The sequence below is a fragment of the Mustela erminea genome, chromosome 9 (assembly GCF_009829155.1).
Source record: "Mustela erminea isolate mMusErm1 chromosome 9, mMusErm1.Pri, whole genome shotgun sequence".
In the NCBI taxonomy this organism is placed as follows: domain Eukaryota; kingdom Metazoa; phylum Chordata; class Mammalia; order Carnivora; family Mustelidae; genus Mustela; species Mustela erminea.
In genome coordinates this window covers 62128022-62149217 of record NC_045622.1, presented here as the reverse complement: position 1 = coordinate 62149217, position 21196 = coordinate 62128022, and the positions used below count along the sequence as shown (strand labels likewise).

General features: G+C 38.5%; 2 protein-coding genes across 3 annotated transcripts; both read right to left on the bottom strand.

The window, feature by feature from the left end:
* Nucleotides 1-1654: 1654 nt before the first annotated feature.
* Nucleotides 1655-2602, bottom strand: LOC116600203 (olfactory receptor 10A4). Its single transcript, XM_032360323.1, has one exon. The coding sequence runs from the start codon at nucleotides 2600-2602 to the stop codon at nucleotides 1655-1657; it is 948 nt and encodes a 315-aa protein (XP_032216214.1).
* Nucleotides 2603-17435: 14833 nt separating this feature from the next.
* On the bottom strand, nucleotides 17436-20630 carry LOC116600202 (olfactory receptor 10A2-like). Of its 2 annotated transcripts, XM_032360322.1 has the most exons (2): nucleotides 19710-20630; nucleotides 17436-17459 (listed from the first exon to the last, which is right to left on the bottom strand). In XM_032360322.1, exons 1-2 carry the CDS (start codon nucleotides 20628-20630, stop codon nucleotides 17436-17438), a joined length of 945 nt encoding a protein of 314 aa, XP_032216213.1. The 2 variants fall into 2 exon arrangements, with proteins under 2 accessions (XP_032216213.1, XP_032216212.1); XM_032360321.1 differs by lacking the exon at nucleotides 17436-17459 and having other exon boundaries at nucleotides 19680-20630.
* Nucleotides 20631-21196: the final 566 nt, after the last annotated feature.

The following is a 21196-nucleotide window of genomic DNA, read 5'->3' as shown; positions in this document are numbered from 1 at the left end:
TATTCTGGTTAGGTAACATGTTTATAAGTCCTGGGGTTTAGTATATGGACATCTTTGGGGGACCATTATTCTGTCTACCATAAAAGAACAAGTAAAATACATGTGAAGGAGTAATGAAATTTTGGCTAAAATTGGAGATTATAAATATATAATGGTGTCAATCTGCATTGTTGTGTGACTGCTATCATCCAAACAGAACCCCAATATCTACATTTTCATTTACAAATTCTTGTAGTGATAATTCAGAATGTGCTGCTTTTGTAGAGCCCTTGATACATGAGAAGTGAAGGGTACCCTGTGTGGGAGATTGAACTGGTCCTGGTACTTCCATGGCACACAGAGTTAGAGTTATTTATAGAGTTTGTGGAGAGGACATGCCTATGCAGTAAATGCTATTTTATTCTGTTAAATATCAATAAATTGTTATGAATAATTCACACTTATATATGGTATCAACACCCCAAGTCTGCTATTTTTAAGGAATCCAGAGTTGGCCTATATTCAATGGACAAAATCAGGAAAAGGGACTGCTAGAGTGATAGGCAAGTTTAAGAAGGACAGCTGGTTTCATCTAATCCCAATATGACTGCATAACATCTAGTAAACAAAGAATCTCTGGGTTATTCACAGCAGTTTCCTAGAATGTTGTCCACTTAGCTTGGTATTCCTCACACCCTTTCTGTCAAACAATTCTCATATCCAAGGTGAATAATTTGAGATTGAGGTGGTGTCTGTGTGGAGTAGTCTTTCGCCAGATGAGGCACAGACTAATCACAGTAGCAGAGGAAGAAGTCCTCATTTGCTAGCGTAGTAGTATATGGGTACTTTATAAGCCAAGGGAATTTTTTAAGTATGACTTTATTATTTTCTTTCTCATTAGAATATAAATTCCACAAGGTAATAAAATTGTCTATTTTCTTCAGCACTGTGTCTTCAGGTCCTAAACAGGGTCTGACACATGCTGAATGTTGAATAAAAATGTATTGAAATTGAGTGAGAGACTATGGACTCTGAAAAACAACCTGAAGATCTTGAAGGGGCGGGAGGTGGGAGGTTGGGGGAACAAGGTGGTGGGTATTAGGGAGGGCACGTATTGCATGGAGCACTGGGTGTGGTGCAAAAACAATGAATACTGTTACACTGAAAAGAAATTAAGAAAATAATTTAAAAAAAATTGAGTTCCAAAAATGAGTGAAAGAATGACACAAAACTCTACCGCTTATTATTACCATTGTCATAAGTTTATCTTGTAAGCAAAAAAGATCCTTGAAAGTTTCAGGGGGAGTTTGGAAACATAGATAATGTAAAGCAGGAAGTTCTAAAAAGACATGGTTGAGGAAGTTCAAGAAAAGTTAAAACAAGTACAGAATGCAAATTGTAGTGTTGTCACTACAACTGTCAACCTTCAGATCAGCTCCCAATTTGTGTCAACTAGCAGTATCCTCAGATATGTTGGTCCCCCAGTCCTATGGACCCAGGCCTATAGAAGTTCTCCTTCATTGCTCATGTTCTTTCATTCAGAAACAGATCATAGTAAAGTCCAAAATTCTAGTGGATATATCATAGCTTTTAGAATGAGGAGGCACTAAAACATACTTGAGGAGTCCTTTCCTATCTCCTTGCATTCCACTCATTTGGTTTGCATCACAGTCAGTCATAGTTTCTGAGGGCCCAGGGTCCTGTGGATGACTCGCTTCAGTGCAGCCTTAACTTCACTATTCCTTAAGCTGTAGATGATGGGGTTCAACATTGGAGTCACCACTGTGTAGGACAGTGATAGCAGTTTCTTGCCCTCAGGAGAGGTGCTGGATCGTGGTCGGAAGTATGTAAGGATGGCAGTACTGTAGAAGAGGGAGACAACCAGAAGGTGGGAGGAGCAGGTGGAGAAGGCCTTGCGTTTCCCCTCAGCTGATGGCATCCTGAAGATAGTGGAGAGGATTCGGACATAGGACCCCAGGATTAGCAAGAAAGGGAAGAGAATGAATAAGACAGTTGCTGTCAAAGCCTCCAGTTCAAACAGAGAGGTATCAGCACACACCAGTGCAATGACAGGGGGGCTATCACAGAAAAAATGGTTGACTCTATTGGGGCCACAAAAAGGGAAGCTGAAAATCCATGTGGTTTGCACGGTGGCCACTGGAAAACCTGAGAACCAGGAGGCAGCTGCTAGCTGGGCACAGGCTCTGCGGCTCATAATGATTGGGTAGCGCAAAGGGTCACAGATGGCTACATAGCGGTCATATGCCATTGTGGCCAGGAGGCAGCACTCAGCAGCCCCAAAGAAGAAGAAGAAATACATCTGAGTGGCACAGCCAAGGAAGGAGATGGTTGTGTCTTGGATGATCAGAGTTCCCAGCATCTTGGGCACAATGACCAAGTTGAAGCCTATCTCCAGGAAGGACAAGTTCCTGAGGAAGAAGTACATAGGATTTTGTAGAGCTGAGTCAGCTGTAGTGACTAAGATGATGAGAACATTGCCCATTAGGGTAACCAGGTAAATAGTTAAAAAAAGGAGAAACAGTAGAGCTTGTAGCTCAGAAGACAAGGTTGAAAAGCTCACAAGAACAAACTCACTGACAATTGTCCAGTTTTCCCACGTCATTCTTCTGCCTAGGATTTCATTGACATTCATTCTCCAGGAAGGTAGAGGTCTCCATATGTTATTTAGACCTCTATTATACCCTTAGAAAGAAAATGTATGGCCTCATTCTCTACCTTTCTTGTTATAGTGATTGGCAATCAAAAGCTATACCTTCCAAAAAAAAAAAAAAAAAAAGCTTCTCCTTTGGAGTCACAATATTTTGGAAGAATCCTAACCTGTTTTAGACTGAACTGATGCACATCATACATATCTACACATTCCTTGACTTTTCTTAGCTCTGTAGAGAATGTTCAAAATCATAGGTTCCCTTTGGGACTCCTACCCTTTCTTCAATAGTCAGTGGTACTAAAATAGAAGTCAGGCTAAGCATTTCTGAAGAGAGGGGTCTTAATGCACAATGAAAGGTGGTGAGGTCAGCCAGGATATATTTTCTGCAAAATGAGAGTAGGAAAGAGAAAGTCAAGGAAAGTGAACCAGTAGTTACTAATGATCCCTTAGGCGAGACCTGAATGTACCCTAATCTCAAGCAGCCCACATTCACAATGGTTTCAATATACCGGAGGAATCTTCAATATATTAGAGTATTTCTTCATTTCCCATCTCAGAATATGTCAGTTTAAAGGAGGTGTGGAATATAGAGACTGTGGTTTATTCTGATTTTAGGTTAAATATTACTGATAAGTTGTATATGATGAGAAAAGGGAACACAGACTCAAGACAGTGTCAGACCATAGAAGGAATCCAGATGTATTACATATAAACCCTTTGATCAGCTTTTGTTGGTTGACTTGTGTCTTGACTTTCAAGAAATATGAGCTCAAGTGTATCATGTTAATAAAGACTCACTCAAATAGGCAGACTAATAATATTAAATCCTGTGAGAAAGAAGCAGAAGGTTTAATCAGTACATCAATAACTAAACTTCAAAATTGGGACCCTGAAATTCCGATGACTATAAACTTACATGATGTAATACATCTAAGGCACTTGCATGATGACTGATACATAACACATGCTAACCATAAATGCTAACCATTATAGTTATTATGATATAATGCAGATCTATCCTTCAAAGTCTACTTCTTGTCTAACTTACTTCCCAAACTCACTGTAGTCCTTATTTTTCAATTCCTAGAAAAAAAGCATAATTTATTCATTAATATTATCTTCTGTGTACCAGACACTCTTCTAAGTACTGAAGATAATACATCTATAAATAAAACAAACAAAATTCTCTGCCCTAAAGGACCCCTCCTAAGATCATTGAGAATTGACCAAGGCCCTAACATATAATAGTACACCTCACAAATCTTAGATCCAAGAAAACAATCCTGAAAGTGGTTAGGTGGAAGAGATTTCTTATGTACAGTGGGAGGAACATCAGAATAATTTCAGACCTGTCCACAGAGACCTGGCAAGCCAGAAAGGGCTGGCAAAACATATTCAAGGTACTAAATGAGAATAACAGACAGCCAAGGGTTCTTTATCCAGCAAGGCTGTCATTCAGAATGGATGGAGAGACAAGGAGCTTCCAAGACTGGCAGAAACTAAAGGAATATGTGACTACCAAGCCAGCCCTGCAAGAAATATTAAGGGGGGGGTTCTACAAAAGGAAGACCCATCCATATGCTGTCTACAAGAGACTCATTTTGAACCTAAAGATACATTCAGACTGAAAGTGAAGGGATGGAAAACAATTTTTCATGCCAATGTATCTCAAAAGAAAGCTTGGGTAGCAATTCTCACATCAAACAAATTAGATTTTAAGCTAAAGACTGTAGTAAGAGATACAGAGGGACACTATATCATTCTTAAAGGGTCTATCCAATAAGAAGATCTAACAATTGTAAATATCTATGCCCCTAACATGGGAACAGCCAAATACATAAGCCAACTGCTCACCAAAATAAAGAAACATATCATTAATAGTACTTTAATAGTAGGAGACCTCAAAATTCCACTTTCAGCAATGGAAAGATCATATCTGCAGAAGACCAACAACAACACCACACAAAAAAAGAGCTTTGACACATTGGACCAGATGGACTTCATAGATATATACAAAACATTCCAACCTAAAACAATAGAATTCTCACTCTTCTCAAACACACACAGAACTTTCTCTATAATAAACCACATACTGGGTCACAAATCAAATCTCAATTGATACCAAAAGACTGAGATTATTCCCTGCATGTTTTTAGGTCATGATGCTTTGAAACTGGAACTCAATCACCGAAAAAAAAAAAATTAAAAACAATTCAAACACGTGGAAGCTAAAGACCATCCTGCTAAAAAATGTTTGGGTCAAATGGGAAATTGCGTGCAAGTGTTGAATCACCACAATGTATACCTGAAACTACTATTATGCTGTACATTAACTAACTGGAATGAAAATAAAATCTTAAAAAAAGAGAAGGAGAAGAACTTAATTCATGGAAACTAACAAGAACAAAAATACATCAGTCCAAAACCTATGGGATACTTCAAAGGTGGTTCTAAGAGGGAAATAGATTCCAATCTAAGCCTCACTCAAATAGGAGGAAACTCCTGAATATACCTAAAAGAACTGGAGAAAGAACAAAAAATAAAACCAAAATCAAGTAGGAGAAGAGAAATAATAAAGATTAGAGCAGCTATCAATGAGTAAGAAACCAGAAATACAGTAGAGCAGATCAATGAAACTAGAAACTCATTATTTGAAAGAATTTATAAGATCGGTAAACTTCTAGCCAGACTTATCCAAAAGAAAAGAGAAAGAACCCAAAATTATAAAATTATGAATGAAAGGGAAGGGATCACGACTAACATCAAGGAAATAGAAACAATTATTAGAAATTATTATTGACTGCTATAGCCAATAAATTAAGCAACCTGGAAGAAATGGATGCCTTCCTGGAAACCTATAAACTACCAAGATTGAAATAGGAAGAAACTGACAATCTGAATAGACCAATAACCAGTAACAAAATTGAAGCAGTGATCAAAAATGTCCCCAAAAACAAGAGTCCAGGGCCTAATGGATTCCCAGGGGAATTTTACCAAACATTTAAAGAAGAAATAAAACCTATTCTCCTGAAGCTGTTTCAAAAAATAGAAATGGAAGGAAAACTTCCAAACTCATTCTATGAGGTCAGCATTACCCTTATCCTTAAACCAGGCAAAGACCCCATCAAAAAGGAGAATTACAGAATCCTTGATGAATATGGATGCCAAATATCTCACAAGATCCTAGCCAATAGGATCCAACAGAACAATAAAAGGACTGTCCATCATGACCAGGTGGGATTTATTCTTGGAGTGCAAGGTGGTTCAATATTTGCAAATCAATCAGTGTGACAGAACACATTAACAAAAGAAGAGACAAGAATCATATAATCCTTTCATTTGATGGAGAAAAAGCATTTGACAAAATACAGCATTCTTTCCTGATTAAAACTCTTCAGAGTGTAGGGATAGAAGGAACATTCTTCAATTTCATAAAAACCATCTATGAAAAGCCCATGGCAAATTATCATTCTCAATGGGGAAAAGCTGAGAGCTTTTGCCTTAAGCTCAGGAACATGACAAGGATGCCTGCTCTTGCCACTGTTGTTCAACTTAGAGCTAGAAGTCCTAGCCTCAGCAGTCAGACAACAAAAAAGAAATAAAAGGTATTCAAATTGGCAAAGAAGAAGTCACACTCTCTCTTTCCAGATGACATGATACTTTATGTGTAGAACCTAAAAGACCCCACCCCGAAATTACTAGAACTCATACAGCAATACATTAATGTGACAAGATACAAGCCCAATGCACCAAAATCAGTTGCTTTTCTATACATTAACAGTGTAACTCTAGGAAGAGAAAATAGGAAATTGATTGCATTTATATTAGCACCAAAAATGATAAAATACCTAGGAATAAACCTAACCAAAGAGGTAAAGGATCTGTACTTGAGGAATTACAGAACACTTACGAAAGAAACTGAAGAAGACACAAAAAGATGGACAAACATTCCATGCTCACAAATTGGAAGAATAAACATTGTTAAAATGTCTGTGCTGCCTAAAGCCATCTGTACTCTCATTGGGGTATCTGATCAAAGTACCAATGGTATTTTTCAAAGAGCTAGAACAAACAATCCTAAAATTAGTATGGAACCAGAAAAACCCCAAATCACCAAGGAAATGTTGAAAAAGAAAAACAAACATGGGGGCATCACGTTGCCTGATTTCAAGCTATATTACAAAGCTGTGATCACCAAGACAGCATGATACTGGGAAAAAACAGACACATAGATCAATGGAACAGAATAAAGAGCCCAGATATGGACCCTCAACTCTATGGTCAACTAATCTTCAACAAATCAGGAAAAAATACCCAAAGGAAAAAAAGAGAGTCTCTTCAATAAACGGTGCTGGGAAAATTGGACAGCTATATACAGAAGAATGAAACCTGACCATTCTCTTACACCACACAAAAAGATAAACTCAAAAGGATGAAAAACCCCAATGTGAGACAGGAATCCAATAAAATCCTAAAGGAGACCATAGGCAGTAGCCTCTTCGACACTGGCCACAGCATTTTTTTAAAATTTATTTTTTATTTATTTTCAGCATAACAGTATTCATTGTTTTTGTACCACACCCAGTGCTCCATGCAATCCATGCCGTCTCTAATACCCACCACCTGGTTCCTCCAACCTCCCACCCCCCAACCACTTAAAACCCCTCAGATTGTTTTTCAGAGTCCATAGTATCTCATGGTTCACTTCCCCTTCCAATTTCCCCCAACTCCCTTCTCCTAACTCCCCATGTCCACCATGCTATTTGTTATGCTCCGCAAATAAATGAAACCATAGGATAATTGACTCTCTCTGCTTGACTTATTTCACTCAGCATAATCTCTTCCAGTCCCGTCCATGTTGCTACAAAAGTTGGGTATTCATCCTTTCTGATGGAGGCATAATACTCTACAGTGTATATGGACCACATTTTCCTTATCCATTCATCCGTTGAAGGGCATCTTGGTTCTTTCCACAGTTTGGCAACCGTGGCCATTGCTTCTATAAACATTGGGGTACAGATGGCCCTTCTTTTCACTACATCTGTATCTTTGGGGTAAATACCCAGTAGTGCAATTGCAGGGTCATAGGGAAGTTCTATTTTTAATTTCTTGAGGAATCTCCACACTCTTCTCCAAAGAGGTCACAGCAATTTTTTTTTTAAAACATGTCTCCAAAGACAAGGGAAACAAAAGCAAAAATGAGCTTTTGGAACTTCATCAAGAGAAAAATCTTCTGCAAAGCAAAGGAAACAGTCAACAAAACTAAGAGACAACCCACAGAATGGGAGAAGATATTTACAAATGACATTACAGAAAAAGAGCTGCTATCCAATATCTATAAAGAACTTATCAAACTCAACACCCAAAAAACCAAATAAGTAAAAAAATGAGCAGAAGACATAACAGACACATCTCCAAAGAAGACATACAAATGGATAACAGATACATGAACAAAAAATGTTTATCATCATCAGAAATCAGGGAAATTCAAATTAAAACCACATTGAAATACCATCTTACACTAGTTCTAATGCCAGAAATTAACAAGACAGGAAACAACAAATCCTCCACAGAGGATGTGGAGAAAGGAGAACCTTCTTACACTGTTGCAGGAAATGCAAGTTGGTACAGCCACCTTGGAAAACAGTATGGAGGTTCCTCAAAAAGTTAAAAATAGAGCTACCCCATGACCCTGCAATTGCACTACTGGGTATTTATCCCAAAGATACAGATGTAGTGAAAAGAAGGGGTATGTGCATCTCAGAGTTCATAGCAGCAATGACCACAATAGCCAAACTGTGGAAGGAGCCAAGATGCCCTTCAACACACAAATGGATAAAGAAGATGTGATTCATATATACAATGGAATATTACTCATCCATCAGAAAGGATGAGTACCCACCATTTGCACTGACATGGATGGAATTGGAGGGGATTATGCTAAGTGAAATAAGTCAAGCAGAGAAAGACAATTATCATATGGTTTCATTTATGTGGAACATAAGGAATAGCATGGATGATATTAGGAGAAGGAAGGGAAAATTGAAGGGGGGAAGTCAAGAGGGGGAGACAAATCATGAGAGACTATGGACTCTGGAAAACAAACTGAGGGTTTCAGGGGAGAGGAGGCTGTGGGGATGGGTTAGCCTAGTGATGGGTATTAAGGAGGGCATGTATTGCAATGAGCACTGGGTGTTTATACACAAATAATGTATCATGAAACACTGCATCACTAGTACTACTAGTGAAGTACTGTATGGTGATTAAAAGAACATTAATAAGAAAAATTAAAAAAAAATCCCTGCCCTCATCTTCTAGCAGAGAAAACAGATTATATGCAAATTATATAATAGGATGTACAATATGTTAGGTGGTGTTAAGAACAATGGAGAAGAATAAAAGAGTGGAGAAGGAGATAGGCATTCGGGGTGTGGGGAATGAAGGGAAGCCCTCCCTGAGCAGAAGCTATTTGAGTAAAATGCTCAGCAGGTTCAGGATGTGTAGTCAGGGTGGTAAGGGAAGGAGGAAGGTAAAGAGGGAAAACACTGAGAAAATGCTATTTTATAATTTTTTCTGATTCCTTTTTTTTTTAAAGATTTTATTTATTTACCTGACAGAGAGAGAGAGATCACAAGTAGGCAAGAGAGGCGGGCAGAGAGATGGGGAAGAGGCTCCCTGCTGAGCAGAGAGTCCGATGTGGGGCTTGATCCCAGGACCCTGAGATGACCTGAGCTGAAGGCAGAGGCTTAACCCACTGAGCCACCCAGGCACCCCTACTGATTCCTATTCATTTAAGAAAAACTCAACCTGGACATTGCTTTTTTAAATAAATACTTTGACACTTTGTCAATTTTCAAGTAAGTGTTAACATTTAATGAGCACCAGATAAGTGCCAGGCACTATTCTAAGTGTTCTGCATTACATGAAGTCTCACAACAAACTGAAGATATAGGGATTGTTATGAGGCCCACTTTACAGCTGAGGAGGCACAGAAAAGTTGAACAATTTGTCCAAGATTAGACAGCCAGCAAGTCTTGGTATCAAGATATGCTTCCTGAGCAGTGCGACTCTGCTTCATGGCTTTACCCATCAGACGACTCACCCACTCTGAGAACAGAAAAACGTCTGAGCTCACAGGTGAGGGCAAGCAGGAGTTCTGGGCACAGGATGTAGTAACAGAGCAAAAATCAAGACAATTTCTAGAGAAGATCAGAAAGGTATTAACAACACTGGAGAGGTAGAATACCACTTTCATAGTCCTAGTACTAAAATAATCATTAATTTATATCTCCATCTCCATACTCTAGATGGCATACTACTTGACAGTAGAAACTGTTTGCAACTTTTCATTGCAATTCCTAACAAGTAGATACCCAGTAAATTGTTATTGAGTAAATGAATGAACAACGAACACAATGTGGAAAATGATCATGGAAATATCTGTAGAGACAGAATGTAGGCACAGTGAACCCCATTCAGAAGGAACTTAGATACAAAGACTACATACTCAATGATATGGCCTCATACAACTTACACAGATTTAAAGAGTAATAGGGGTTATAAATTACACTCATCATCTTCCCCTTTCCCAAGCTGCCTCCTGAGGGAGCGCCTGGTTGGGTTAAGCCAAGCTGCCTCCTTTTATCTGCCTCATTTCAGGAAATGACAAACCTGGCTGCATGACCCAGGAATTGGGAAAAAACCCTTTAATTCATCCCCCAAACTTAATTGTTTTTCCTCCTAAACACCAATTCAGTGTCATCATCTACATCCCCACCACAACTGCCTGTAGATTCTGGCTTTTATTGTCTCTGGCCTGTTAATATTGCAGGATTCTGGTTTTCTTCAAACCATCCTTGACTTGTGTGTGATGTGATAGCAACTCCAATTAAGTTACTCAACTGCTTAATGTCTTTCAATCACTGCCTACTGTCCCTGGTCTTTTTCTCTGGTATCTGCTTATTTTTCCAGTTTCAGTAGCGTGTTTCCCTACACAGCTGATGCTCTGGTTACACAAAAGTACCTTCTGTTGTGTACATATATCATGTCTCTCACTCCTTCTTATCCTTGTGTATGTGGCTCTCCGCTTTTGCAAACCTCTTCCTGCAATTATGTATAATTTCTTCTCATCTTACAAGTCTCAACTGAAGCATCATTTTCTTGTGAAGTTTCCCTGTGCTCCCTTGGTGTAATCAAGGGATTATTCTTAGGGTGCCTGGGTGGATCAGTCAGTTGAGTGTCCGACTCTTGATTTTGGCTCAGGCCATGATCTCAGGATTGTGAGATCTAGCCTTGAGTTGGGCTCCATGTGGAGAGTGGAGACTGCTTGGGATTCTTTCTCTCCCTCTTCCTCTGCCCCCTGCCACGACACCCTACCCCACTACACTCTCACTCTCTCTCTCAAAAAAAAAAAAATAAAGGATTATTCTACCCTCTTATAACACTTTGGGTAGAACTCTATTAGAGTACTACACAATTTTGTATGTGTGCATATATTTATATTATCTAATTATTAATGCCAGGAATAAAAATCTATTCAGTCATCATTGTATCTTTTGTACATAACAGAGTCCTTAATAAGTGCTTGCTAATTAATGTAGCCTATTATTTAATTATTTTTAGAGCAGTTTAATGATGCTATAACATCTCAAGTTGAACTTACAATTAAGTATAAGGCCTCTGACAGTGTGTGTGTGTGTGTGTGTGTTACAGATGGTACATTCAGTTTTGTCTTTCAATATATATTTATTTTTAATGTTTTGCTCTGTTCTGAGAACTTATTTTAAAAGCTTTATTATAAGAGCTTTGCATCACTCACTGTGCCACAGATGTCCACTCCCATCAAATATTTAATCAAAACTTTTCCTAGGACAGAGCCATGACTCTGGAGCATATCACTTAAACTATATCCCAAAATGAGTTGGCACCAATTTTCTAAACTCCACTTTTTGGGCTATTTAGCAAAGCTATCTTTTTTTTTTTTCTATCAGTGACTTTAAATCATTTAAAACACAAGTTGGGTATAAATAAACAGTTTTTTTTACTGTTTGAGAATTTCCTAATGACACATAACCAGATGATACTACTTAGACACTGGTCACCATGTAACAAAAGGCTAGAAAGGTTCTCAGAAAGGGTTCTCAGGCCAAAAGTTCAGATGTTATCAAAGAAAATCTCAGTTAAGGAGATTTTCTTTCAAACCACATCCTACAGAGAATCTCTACATTTAAGTCCAATGAGGATAAATAAGGGCAGGGACAGGGACAGGGCCAGGGGCGGGAGCTCAGAACCCTACTTGCTTGGCTTTCACTTTTCTCCTGTCCCCTGAAACAGCTCCTTTATGCTTCTTCTTAGGCCCTTATGGCTGCACAAAACAACATGAACGCATGATTCAAAACATTTCATTTGCCTCCCTCCCACAGCTGTAATTATATATTTTCCTTCCTCTGTCTTGATCCTTCTCTAACCATCCCTTTGTATTGCCTTCTTTTGATCTCCTTTCCTTTTTTTCTCTTCTATTTCTCTCACCTTTCTCTTCAGTTTTTAGATTTTGATCTGTTTTCCTCTATTAAGCAGGGAAGAGATGGTGAAGGGGAGGTTGCTGGGACCTTGTTGTAAAGAACTAATCTTCCTGTAGTTTCATGCATGTAATTGTGGTTGTCAGGATGTTATCAATGAAGTACAATCTAGCTACTGCTTTACAACTGGTCTTGTAAGCACAGCGCCTTGGATAAATGTAGTTGTGTTTGCAGCCATCAGAGGGGGAGAGAAACCTATGGAAGCAGAAGTTATACAGAAACTTAGCTGAGATGATCTGGCCAGCTACACTTCTATCCAGAGTATCTCTTTTCTGTGGTAACATCTTGGATATTCCATGCACTGTTTCAGCAAGAAAGAACTAGATAATATACCTATGAAAACTTTGTGAAACTAGGGTGCCTGGGTGGCACAGTTGGTCAGTTGGTTGAGATTCAGGTTTCAGCTCAGGTGGTGATCTCAGGATCCTGGGATTGTGTAGGAAGTCTGCTTAAGACTGTATCTCCCTCTGTCCCTCCTCACCCTGCCCTCTCTCTCTCACTCTCTCAAATAAATAAATAAAAACGTCATGAAACTCTCACATAAATGATCGTTTGGGGCCACATAGTTATAACAGCAAGGACTTTAGAGTTATAAATTCAGAGTTGAAGTTCTGGTTTTTACTTTTTAGCTGTGAGACACAGAGGTACTGACATGACATTTTCCGAATTACAGTTTTCTCAAATGTAATATGACTATTATTATAGATACCCTAACCATGTGAAATTAGATTATATATGGGCAGATGCTTCCACCATTCTAAAGCCAATGCATATATTATCAGTGTTTTCTATCTTTTCCCAGATAACTTAATTTGTCAAGTCTTATAAAACTCCATGATTTTTTTTTTTTACCTGAGACCTCTGATCTTCCTTCCTGTTTCCTAGAAATATGTCAAAGAAAATATATTTTCTTGGTAATAAGCCATCATCCTCTTTACAAGAGAGCTCGTCTGTGCTGTGTCCACTTTGCTCTTTACTTACCTCCTGTGAGTGAAATTTGTTTCACATTCCAGAGAACCCCTGGTCTGTATCAGCTGCTCTAGAGTACTCTGAGACTATATCCAAATGAGCAACTCCAGGGGAGTCCTAAAATATGGCTATATCTGTGCAAATCATTTCAGAAAATCCCTGGATTGTGTCTGTGTCAATCATTTCAAAGGTACTCTGGGTTGTACCTGTCTCTGTCCTCATTGGTGGTGAACTCTGGTATTCTGCCATGTCACATTCTCAAAGAAGCTTTGTCCAGGGCTGTATCAGACACCCCAGGTAAATCCTGGGCCGTGGCTGAGTCAGTTCCTGTAAAGAAGCCCTGAGTTGTGCAGCATTAGTCATTCCAAAGAAGCTCTGAGCTGGACCTATGTCAGTCACTCTAGAGGATTCCAGGCTGGGTCTCAGGACTATTTTGCTCCCTGGTGTTTACTGAAATAGAGTGATTTCCCCAATGCTTCCTCTTCCTCAGGTCAAGTCATAGGTTCACTTTCTGACAGGTGTGAGTTTTGAGGAATTCCCAGGAGTAAAAAATTCATGAAGGTTCTGCAATCTCATACAGGGAGGAAGGTCTTTGCTGCAGCCCCAACTTTTTCTACACTCATGAGGCTACAAGAGCAAAGGGAGAAAAACTCAGGGTCTGTCTATTCTTTGAGGTTTGCACCAGAAAGAGATTAGAAAAGCATGCCAGTATTCTTTTTTCTCCTCAGCTTTATTGAGACAAATTGACATATAACACTGTTTAAGGTATATAATGTGACAATTTAATACATGTATTTATATTGAAATGATTAACAAAATAGAGTTAGTTAACGTGTCCATGACTTCACAAAATTAACTTTTTGTATATGTGTGTGGTGAAACATTTAATATCTACTCTCTTTGCAACTTTCAAGGTTATAACACAGTAATATTAATGATAGTCACTATGCTGTATATTTGATCCCCACAACTTATACATCTTATAACTGCGTTTGTACCCTCTGACCAACATCACCCTACTCCAACCCCTGATAAAAGCTATTCTACTCTCTTTTCCTTTGAGTTTGGTTTTCTCAGATTCCACATTTAAGTGAGATCATACAGTATTTTTCTTTCTTTGTCTTTGTCTTTTTCTTTCACTTAGGATAATGCCCTTGAGGTCCATCCATGTTGTCCAAATGGCAGGATTTCCTTCTTTGTTATGGCTGATGAATATCCCATTGTATCTATCTATACAAATATCACACTTTCTTTATCCTTTCATCTGTAAATGGACACTTGGGTTGTTCCAATGTCTTTGCTATTGTGAAAATGCTACAATGAACATGGGAGTGCAAGCATCACTTTAAGACAGTGATTTCATTTCTATCATACCAGTATTCTTTTACATCTCCTCACACTTTTGATTCTCACTGGGCTGATTCTTTGGGAGTGTTTCTGACCTGGAGTCAGAAGTTTTCAGGCATGGAGAGGAGAACTCATTAATCATTGTCTAAGCCAAGTGGAGAATATTAATGAAAATCATAAGCAGTTGGTTGGAGGTGCCATTGGTTGAGGAGCTATGAATTCCTGATTAAAATGAAAATAAGGAAGTCTGACTAACAGTCTTAAAGTCTTAATCATTCTGGAATAAGATTGAAGTTGAGGGATAAGATTATGTTCATGCTTGGGGGGCGCCTGGGTGGCTCAGTGGGTTAAAGCCTCTGCCTTTGGCTCAGGTCATGATCCCAGGGTCCTGGGATCGAGCCCCACATCGGGTGCTCTGCTCAGCAGGGAGCCTGCTTCCTCCTCTCTCTCTCTCTGCCTGCCTCTCTGCCTACTTGTGATCTCTCTCTGTCAAATAAATAAATAAAATCTTTAAAAAAAAAAAAAAGATTATGTTCATGCTTTGAGATAAAATTTCCCCAAGCTAATTAGGGCTTCATCCAAAGACTCCAATGTATCTCTGAACATTTCTTATAGTTCTGAAATAGAAATTTTATTGCATGTTTCTTACTGAAAGTGGTAACTATATCTGACTTCATTATTTTTTGCCTAGTATTTGGCATAGTGCCTGCAAGTATGTGGGTGAATTTTTGTACAAGCCATATTGAAAATACTGACCTTCTGCATCATTCTTCGACTACATGACCTGAGATTTTCCACTGCAATTAATTAGGATGGCTTTCATCTTGCAGTTTGGGGTAGGGAAGCGTAGCATACTTCCAACAAAAGTGACAACAAAGGTGACTCAGTGGATAAAAAGAATAGCTATTTACTCTCTCCCTGATAACCTGTCTCTTTGTCTAGTATATAACATAAATTCCTGTTAGTTCCCATATTTACTTGGAATTATAACCAAAAGTAATGTAAGAATAGAAATAGCTACATGACTTCTCTCTTCCTCTTATCCTTTCTCTCTTCTCAGATACTGAGTACTTGCATTTGGAGGAGGAAAAACTGTATTACAGGATTCAGTGGCCAATGAGCAGATGTACAAGGTATATTTTAAATGTTTGTTCTTTCAGTCAACAAGTAATAGTTGGATACCTACATTGAACAAGGCAGTGGAATTTCAGTAGGAAATTTCACAAACATTGTTCTTGTCCTCATGGAACATGCAGTTTAAATGGGAAGACAGATATGAATGAACCATATAAAAATGTAAAATTACAACTGTGTTTTTCAGAGTCCATAGTCTGTTGAAGTGGTGGTGGGGGGGGAGGTTGGGGTATCAGGTGGTGGGTATTATAGAGGGCACGGATTGCATGGAGCACTGGGTGTGGTGAAAAAATAATGAATACTGTTATGCTGAAAATAAATAAATTAATATAAAAAAATAAAAATAAAAAGTGAAATCTTAAAAAAAATTACAACTGTGATGGATATGTAACTATGAGAAAATGATGAAGTTACAAAAATAGCGCCACTATTTCCCGTTTCCCTGGACATAACTCTGAGTAGGAACTTGGATTACAATTTAATTAAGTTATTATGAGCAGCAATCCCCAAATTTCAGCCATGTCTTTATCTAAGACAAAAGCCTTTCAAAAAATATAAATTAATCATCAAGGGCTATTTTCTCAGTCCCAGAAACCCCAAAGGGGCCTCTGTAAAAGTGGAAGGTGAAGTAAAAGAATTATCATTACCCTTTATAATGATGTGTGGTTCTTATTGTGAAAAATAAAGATGCCTTGAAAATGATGAGTTAAATAAGAAAATATTTATTTCATACTTATGTGTTTGACTCCATTGTTTCTGATGACCAATGCATATCTTGGGAGATGAGTTTGGATTTTTGTGTTTGATTCAAACTACTCAACTGGAAAAAATAAATGTATCTGAATTCACATTGTTTGGTAGATGTTGAACTTGGAAATGTTGATTTATGTTGAACGGAGCTCTAGATCTAGGATTTCAGTAGTTAATTTTTTTTCAATGACCATTTTTTAATGTTTGGATTAGAGACTTAGGAGTTTTTTCTTGATAAAAACACTCAGATGATGAATAGCACTTCTGAAGGGCAGACTATAGTAGACACTGCTGGAGTTTCTCTTCAATCTTCCTTGGTCATTTTGACCATCTCTGAGCATCCTTTGTCAACATCTGAAAGCTTTACTTCTAATAGCTTGTACCTGAGACCTTCAGAAGAATTTCCCCAGGGCACTGGGAGAGAGTGGCACCTAGGAGTTTTAATTCTCACTCTTCCCTACTTCCCAGTTTGCCAGGAGCCAGTAGATGACTGGAATGGAAGTACAGAAGCCTACTTCTTCTGACACAAAGCAGAACAAACTAAACTTTATTTATTCTCTGGAGTTCCCTGCTGGATTAGGCTAGTCTGGGATTGCACCCCAAATTATATGTTTGCTTAGTTTCTTCTCCATTCCTGCTTTATTTTTCCCACTAATTTAATGGTTTTTCCTTAGTAAGTCACTTGCACTTGAGTCATTGGCTACCATATATGGTTCTTGGATAACCTGATGAAAGCAGCTGGTCCCAAGGCAAGATCAGTTACTGCAAGTTTGGGGAAGATGTTTCTAAAAGGTGAAAAGAGGTTCATAACAGAAATACAAAGGAAAAGGCTTGAACTTTCTGGGGAAAAAAAAAAATCTCTTTCATACTTCTTTTATGGATCTCCTCTAGACTTTCAGAATACCTGTACTCTACTACAGGAACTGGTCTTGTTCTAGAATCAGATCTTCTTTCTTGAGCATTGTGTTTTTTCACATGCAATCCAACATATCCTATCAATTCTTCCTCTAAAAATTATTTAGAATTAATTTCTACTGAAACCTGATAAATTAAATTCTCTATTCCAAGTCACCACCACTTCTCAACTGGATTACCCATTCATTTATTCATCTTTCATATACTATTGAAAAATTGGAGAATAATTTCATCATAATGTAAAGTTTGTATTGGGCAAAGCAAACCAGAATAGATAAAGTAATAACTTTCAACACTGAAACAAATGTCATAAGACCTTGGCATCCCTTAGTTGTTTTCAAGAAAGTTTTAGAGGTGTGCTTGTGCTTGAGGCTTTATTCACAAAGAGGAGCATCTATTGTTTTGTGCAGCTTTTGGTTCCTGGCAAGTGGCAGTGACTCTCATGACCATATAAGGGCTGCCCCACTGGTTCAGAGCATCACACCATCTGCATTATCTCAGCACCAAATACTCTTTTACTAAATAAACCATCACTGACATTTTCATTCTGTCGTTATGCATGTTAAATAACTACTGTGGCAACCTCCAGTGTCCCTGAACTGCATGTCTGAGCAGTCTGTGTTGTCTCTCCACATACCAGCTGTGTTTCTGTTAAAACTCTGGCTTCAGAGTTCTATATTTTCTGAGTGGTCTGCCCTAACCCATTTTCCCATAGTATTTTCAATATAGAGTTTTTCAGAACATAAGCTTTTCAGGAATTGCCTGTGTCATGTAAAACAAATACTTGTGCAGTTTTCATTTTCAAAGAGTTACAGGTACACTGGGGGGAAAGAAACATGTAAAAACAAGTACAGCATAGTGTATTCAAAATTTAATTTATCTGTTGATAAAATTGGAATAGATGCATGTTGGAGAGAATAATTTATGGTTCTTGAGGGATTACAGTGAAGACCTTGAAAGATGAGATGGCTCTGTTTAAAATAAATGGAAAGCACCTTTCAAGTAGAGAAAATAGAGTATAAAACATCACCAGCTGCTAATCACCTAAACTATTAACTCAGAAGTCTGAATGAAATTCACCATTTTCTCTAATTTACTCAAATATTTCTTCCATATTCTTCAAAATTTATTTCCTTCAAATTCAAATTTGAGTAATTTTTTACTTATTATATGAATAAAATGTTTGATGACATATGTTATTGATGTGGCTGTGGGGAAAAAAGAACACTTGTAAACCGCTTGTGGGTATATAAAATGGTACAATCAGTTTTGAGGGAAATTTGCCAATATATAACAACATGATACATGTATTTACCCTTTCTTAAATTTCTAGATTTCCATCTCTCTGATATACTGGCAAAAATATTAAAATGCTTATACATAAAGTTATTTTTAATGCATGATTTGTAATTATAAAAGATTTGTTAAGTGAATTATGGTATACCTAGGAAACAGAGTACCATGAAACTACAAAAAGAATAAGAAATATTTTTTGGTTAAAAAAAGCTATGTTGCAGTTAGCTATATCCTTTTAAAACTTTGATGAAAACAGAATCACAAGACATTAAGGAGGACATGTGTTGTAGTGAATAGGGGGTATTATATGACTGATGAATTACTGACCTCTGCCTCATTATATGTTAATTAATTGAATTTAAATTTCAAAAATCAGAATCACAACAGGAATTTATAATATTACTTCAACAAGTTTTAAAAACCTGAGTATTGGATAGAGAGAGAGCCCACAGAAGCTCAGCTATTCTTCCTGGCAAAAGTAGAATAAGGAATAAAATGATTGTGGAAGTTATAAAGGTGTAAGTATGGGGATTATCAATACATTTTCTTATATTCATAACATATACCAATGAGCTTAGAAGAACTGCTTCAAGGGCATGTGAACTGAAGTAAGACAGTGATGAAAGTTAGGCATTGGGAGGGGTCATAGGGCTTTCTATCGATGAATGAGTCAGAACTGTTCAAAAGGAAGAGAATGTGACATGATGATTTTTACTGATCTTGTCCTGTAACTAAATGTGTTCTTACATTAGGCTTATAAGCAGTTCTATACTGTTCATAGTGTGGACACAGGAATGTTAATATCTGGGATTACTTGGCACAGAACTGTTGGAATACCAACAAGAAAAATAAAATAAGCCTACCATGAGCAGAGGAGTTTTCCAGGTGGTAGCAATAGGTCTTACCTACTTCTGTGCTCTTTTCCCTGCACTGAGCTTCAGCAGCTGGGTTTCATACGAACAGAGATGTGAAAAGAGGCAGAGGAATCCCAAATAGTAAACTGATTGCTCCCCATTCAGTACACTGACTCTTCTAAATGTCTATGGGATGCAATTTCTAAGGCCTAAAGCCTTTTGGAAGATCCGGCCAAGAGCATTCTTCACCTCATTATTTCTCAGGCTATAAATGATGGGGTTCAACATGGGAGTCCCAACAGTGTAGGACAACGACAGCAGCTTTTTGCTCTCAGGAGAATTATTGGATTTAGGCCGGAAGTAGGTGAGGCTTAATGATACATAGAACAGGGAGACAACAAGGAGGTGGGAGGAGCAGGTGGAGAAGGCTTTATGCTTCCCTTTAGCTGATGGAATCTTTAGGATGGCAGCAGCAATGCGAGTGTAGGAACACAGAATCAGCAAGCAGGGTATCATGACGATCAGAATGGTTCCAACAATCGCGTAGATCTCAAACAGTGTTGTGTCTGCACAGACCAGCCTCAGCACAGGTGGGCTGTCACAGAAGAAGTGATTCACCTTGTTGCCACAGAATGGAAAGCTGAAGAGCCACGTGGTCTGCACAGTAGCTACGGGAAAGCCTGGAAACCAGGAGGCAATAGCGAGTTTGGCCCGGGTCCTTTGGTTCATGATGACTGGGTAGTGCAAGGGACTGCAGATGGCCACATAGCGGTCATAAGCCATGGTGGCCAGGAGGAAACATTCATCTACTCCAAAGAAGAAGGAGAAATACATCTGTGTGGCACAGCCAAGGAGGGAGATGGTTGTGTCCCAGGCAAGCAGGGTCCCCAGCATCTTGGGCACAATGACTAAGTTGAAGCCAATCTCCAAGAAGGACAAGCTCCTGAGGAAGAAGTACATGGGACTGTGTAGCATGGGATCAGCCAACGTAACCAGGATGATGAGGCTGTTTCCCATCAGGGTGACCAGGTAGATGATTAGAAATGTCAGGAAGAGTAATGACTGTACTTCGGTAGGTAAGGAAGAGAAGCTCAAGAGGATAAACTCTTCAACTCTTGTCCAGTTTCCTCCAGCCATAGATAAAGAAAAGAATCCCCAGTTGTGGTCATGGAGAGAGATTCTTGATTGGAAGTGTCAGAATCTGGGTTTGTTTTTCAGGTTCCTTTTTAGTGTCAGGAAAAGAGGCAAGGTCAAGATCTCAGTTGGAAGAATAAGGGCCTTGGGGCACCTGGGTGGCTCAGTGGGTTAAAGCCTCTGCCTTCAGCTCAGGTCATGATCCCAGGGTCCTGGGATTGAGCCCCACGTTGGGTTCTCTGCTTGGCGGGGAGCCTGCTTCCCTTCCTCTCTCTCTGCATGCCTCTCTGCCTGCTTGTGATCTCTGTCTGTCAAATGAATAAATAAAATCTTTTAAAAAAAAAGAAAAAAAAAGAAAAAGAAAAAGTGCCTTGTATTGTCTAAGAATAAAGATACAAGGAAGAATGGCCAGAGCTTCAACTCAGAGATGGGCCTGGGCAAGCCTCTGGACGATTTGATATTTCCCTATTTATACAATAATGTATTCAGGAAAGTTATACCAAATCAAAGCTGTAAGTCCATGAAGGGGCCATCAAAGGGCACATTTTGGGAGATGTGATATTCCTGAA

Coding starts and splice junctions, on each gene's coding strand:
- LOC116600202 (XM_032360321.1), bottom strand. CDS start 20,630: ATGGCTGGAGGAAACTGGACAAGAGTTGAAGAGTTTATCCTCTTGAGC.
- LOC116600203 (XM_032360323.1), bottom strand. CDS start 2,602: ATGACGTGGGAAAACTGGACAATTGTCAGTGAGTTTGTTCTTGTGAGC.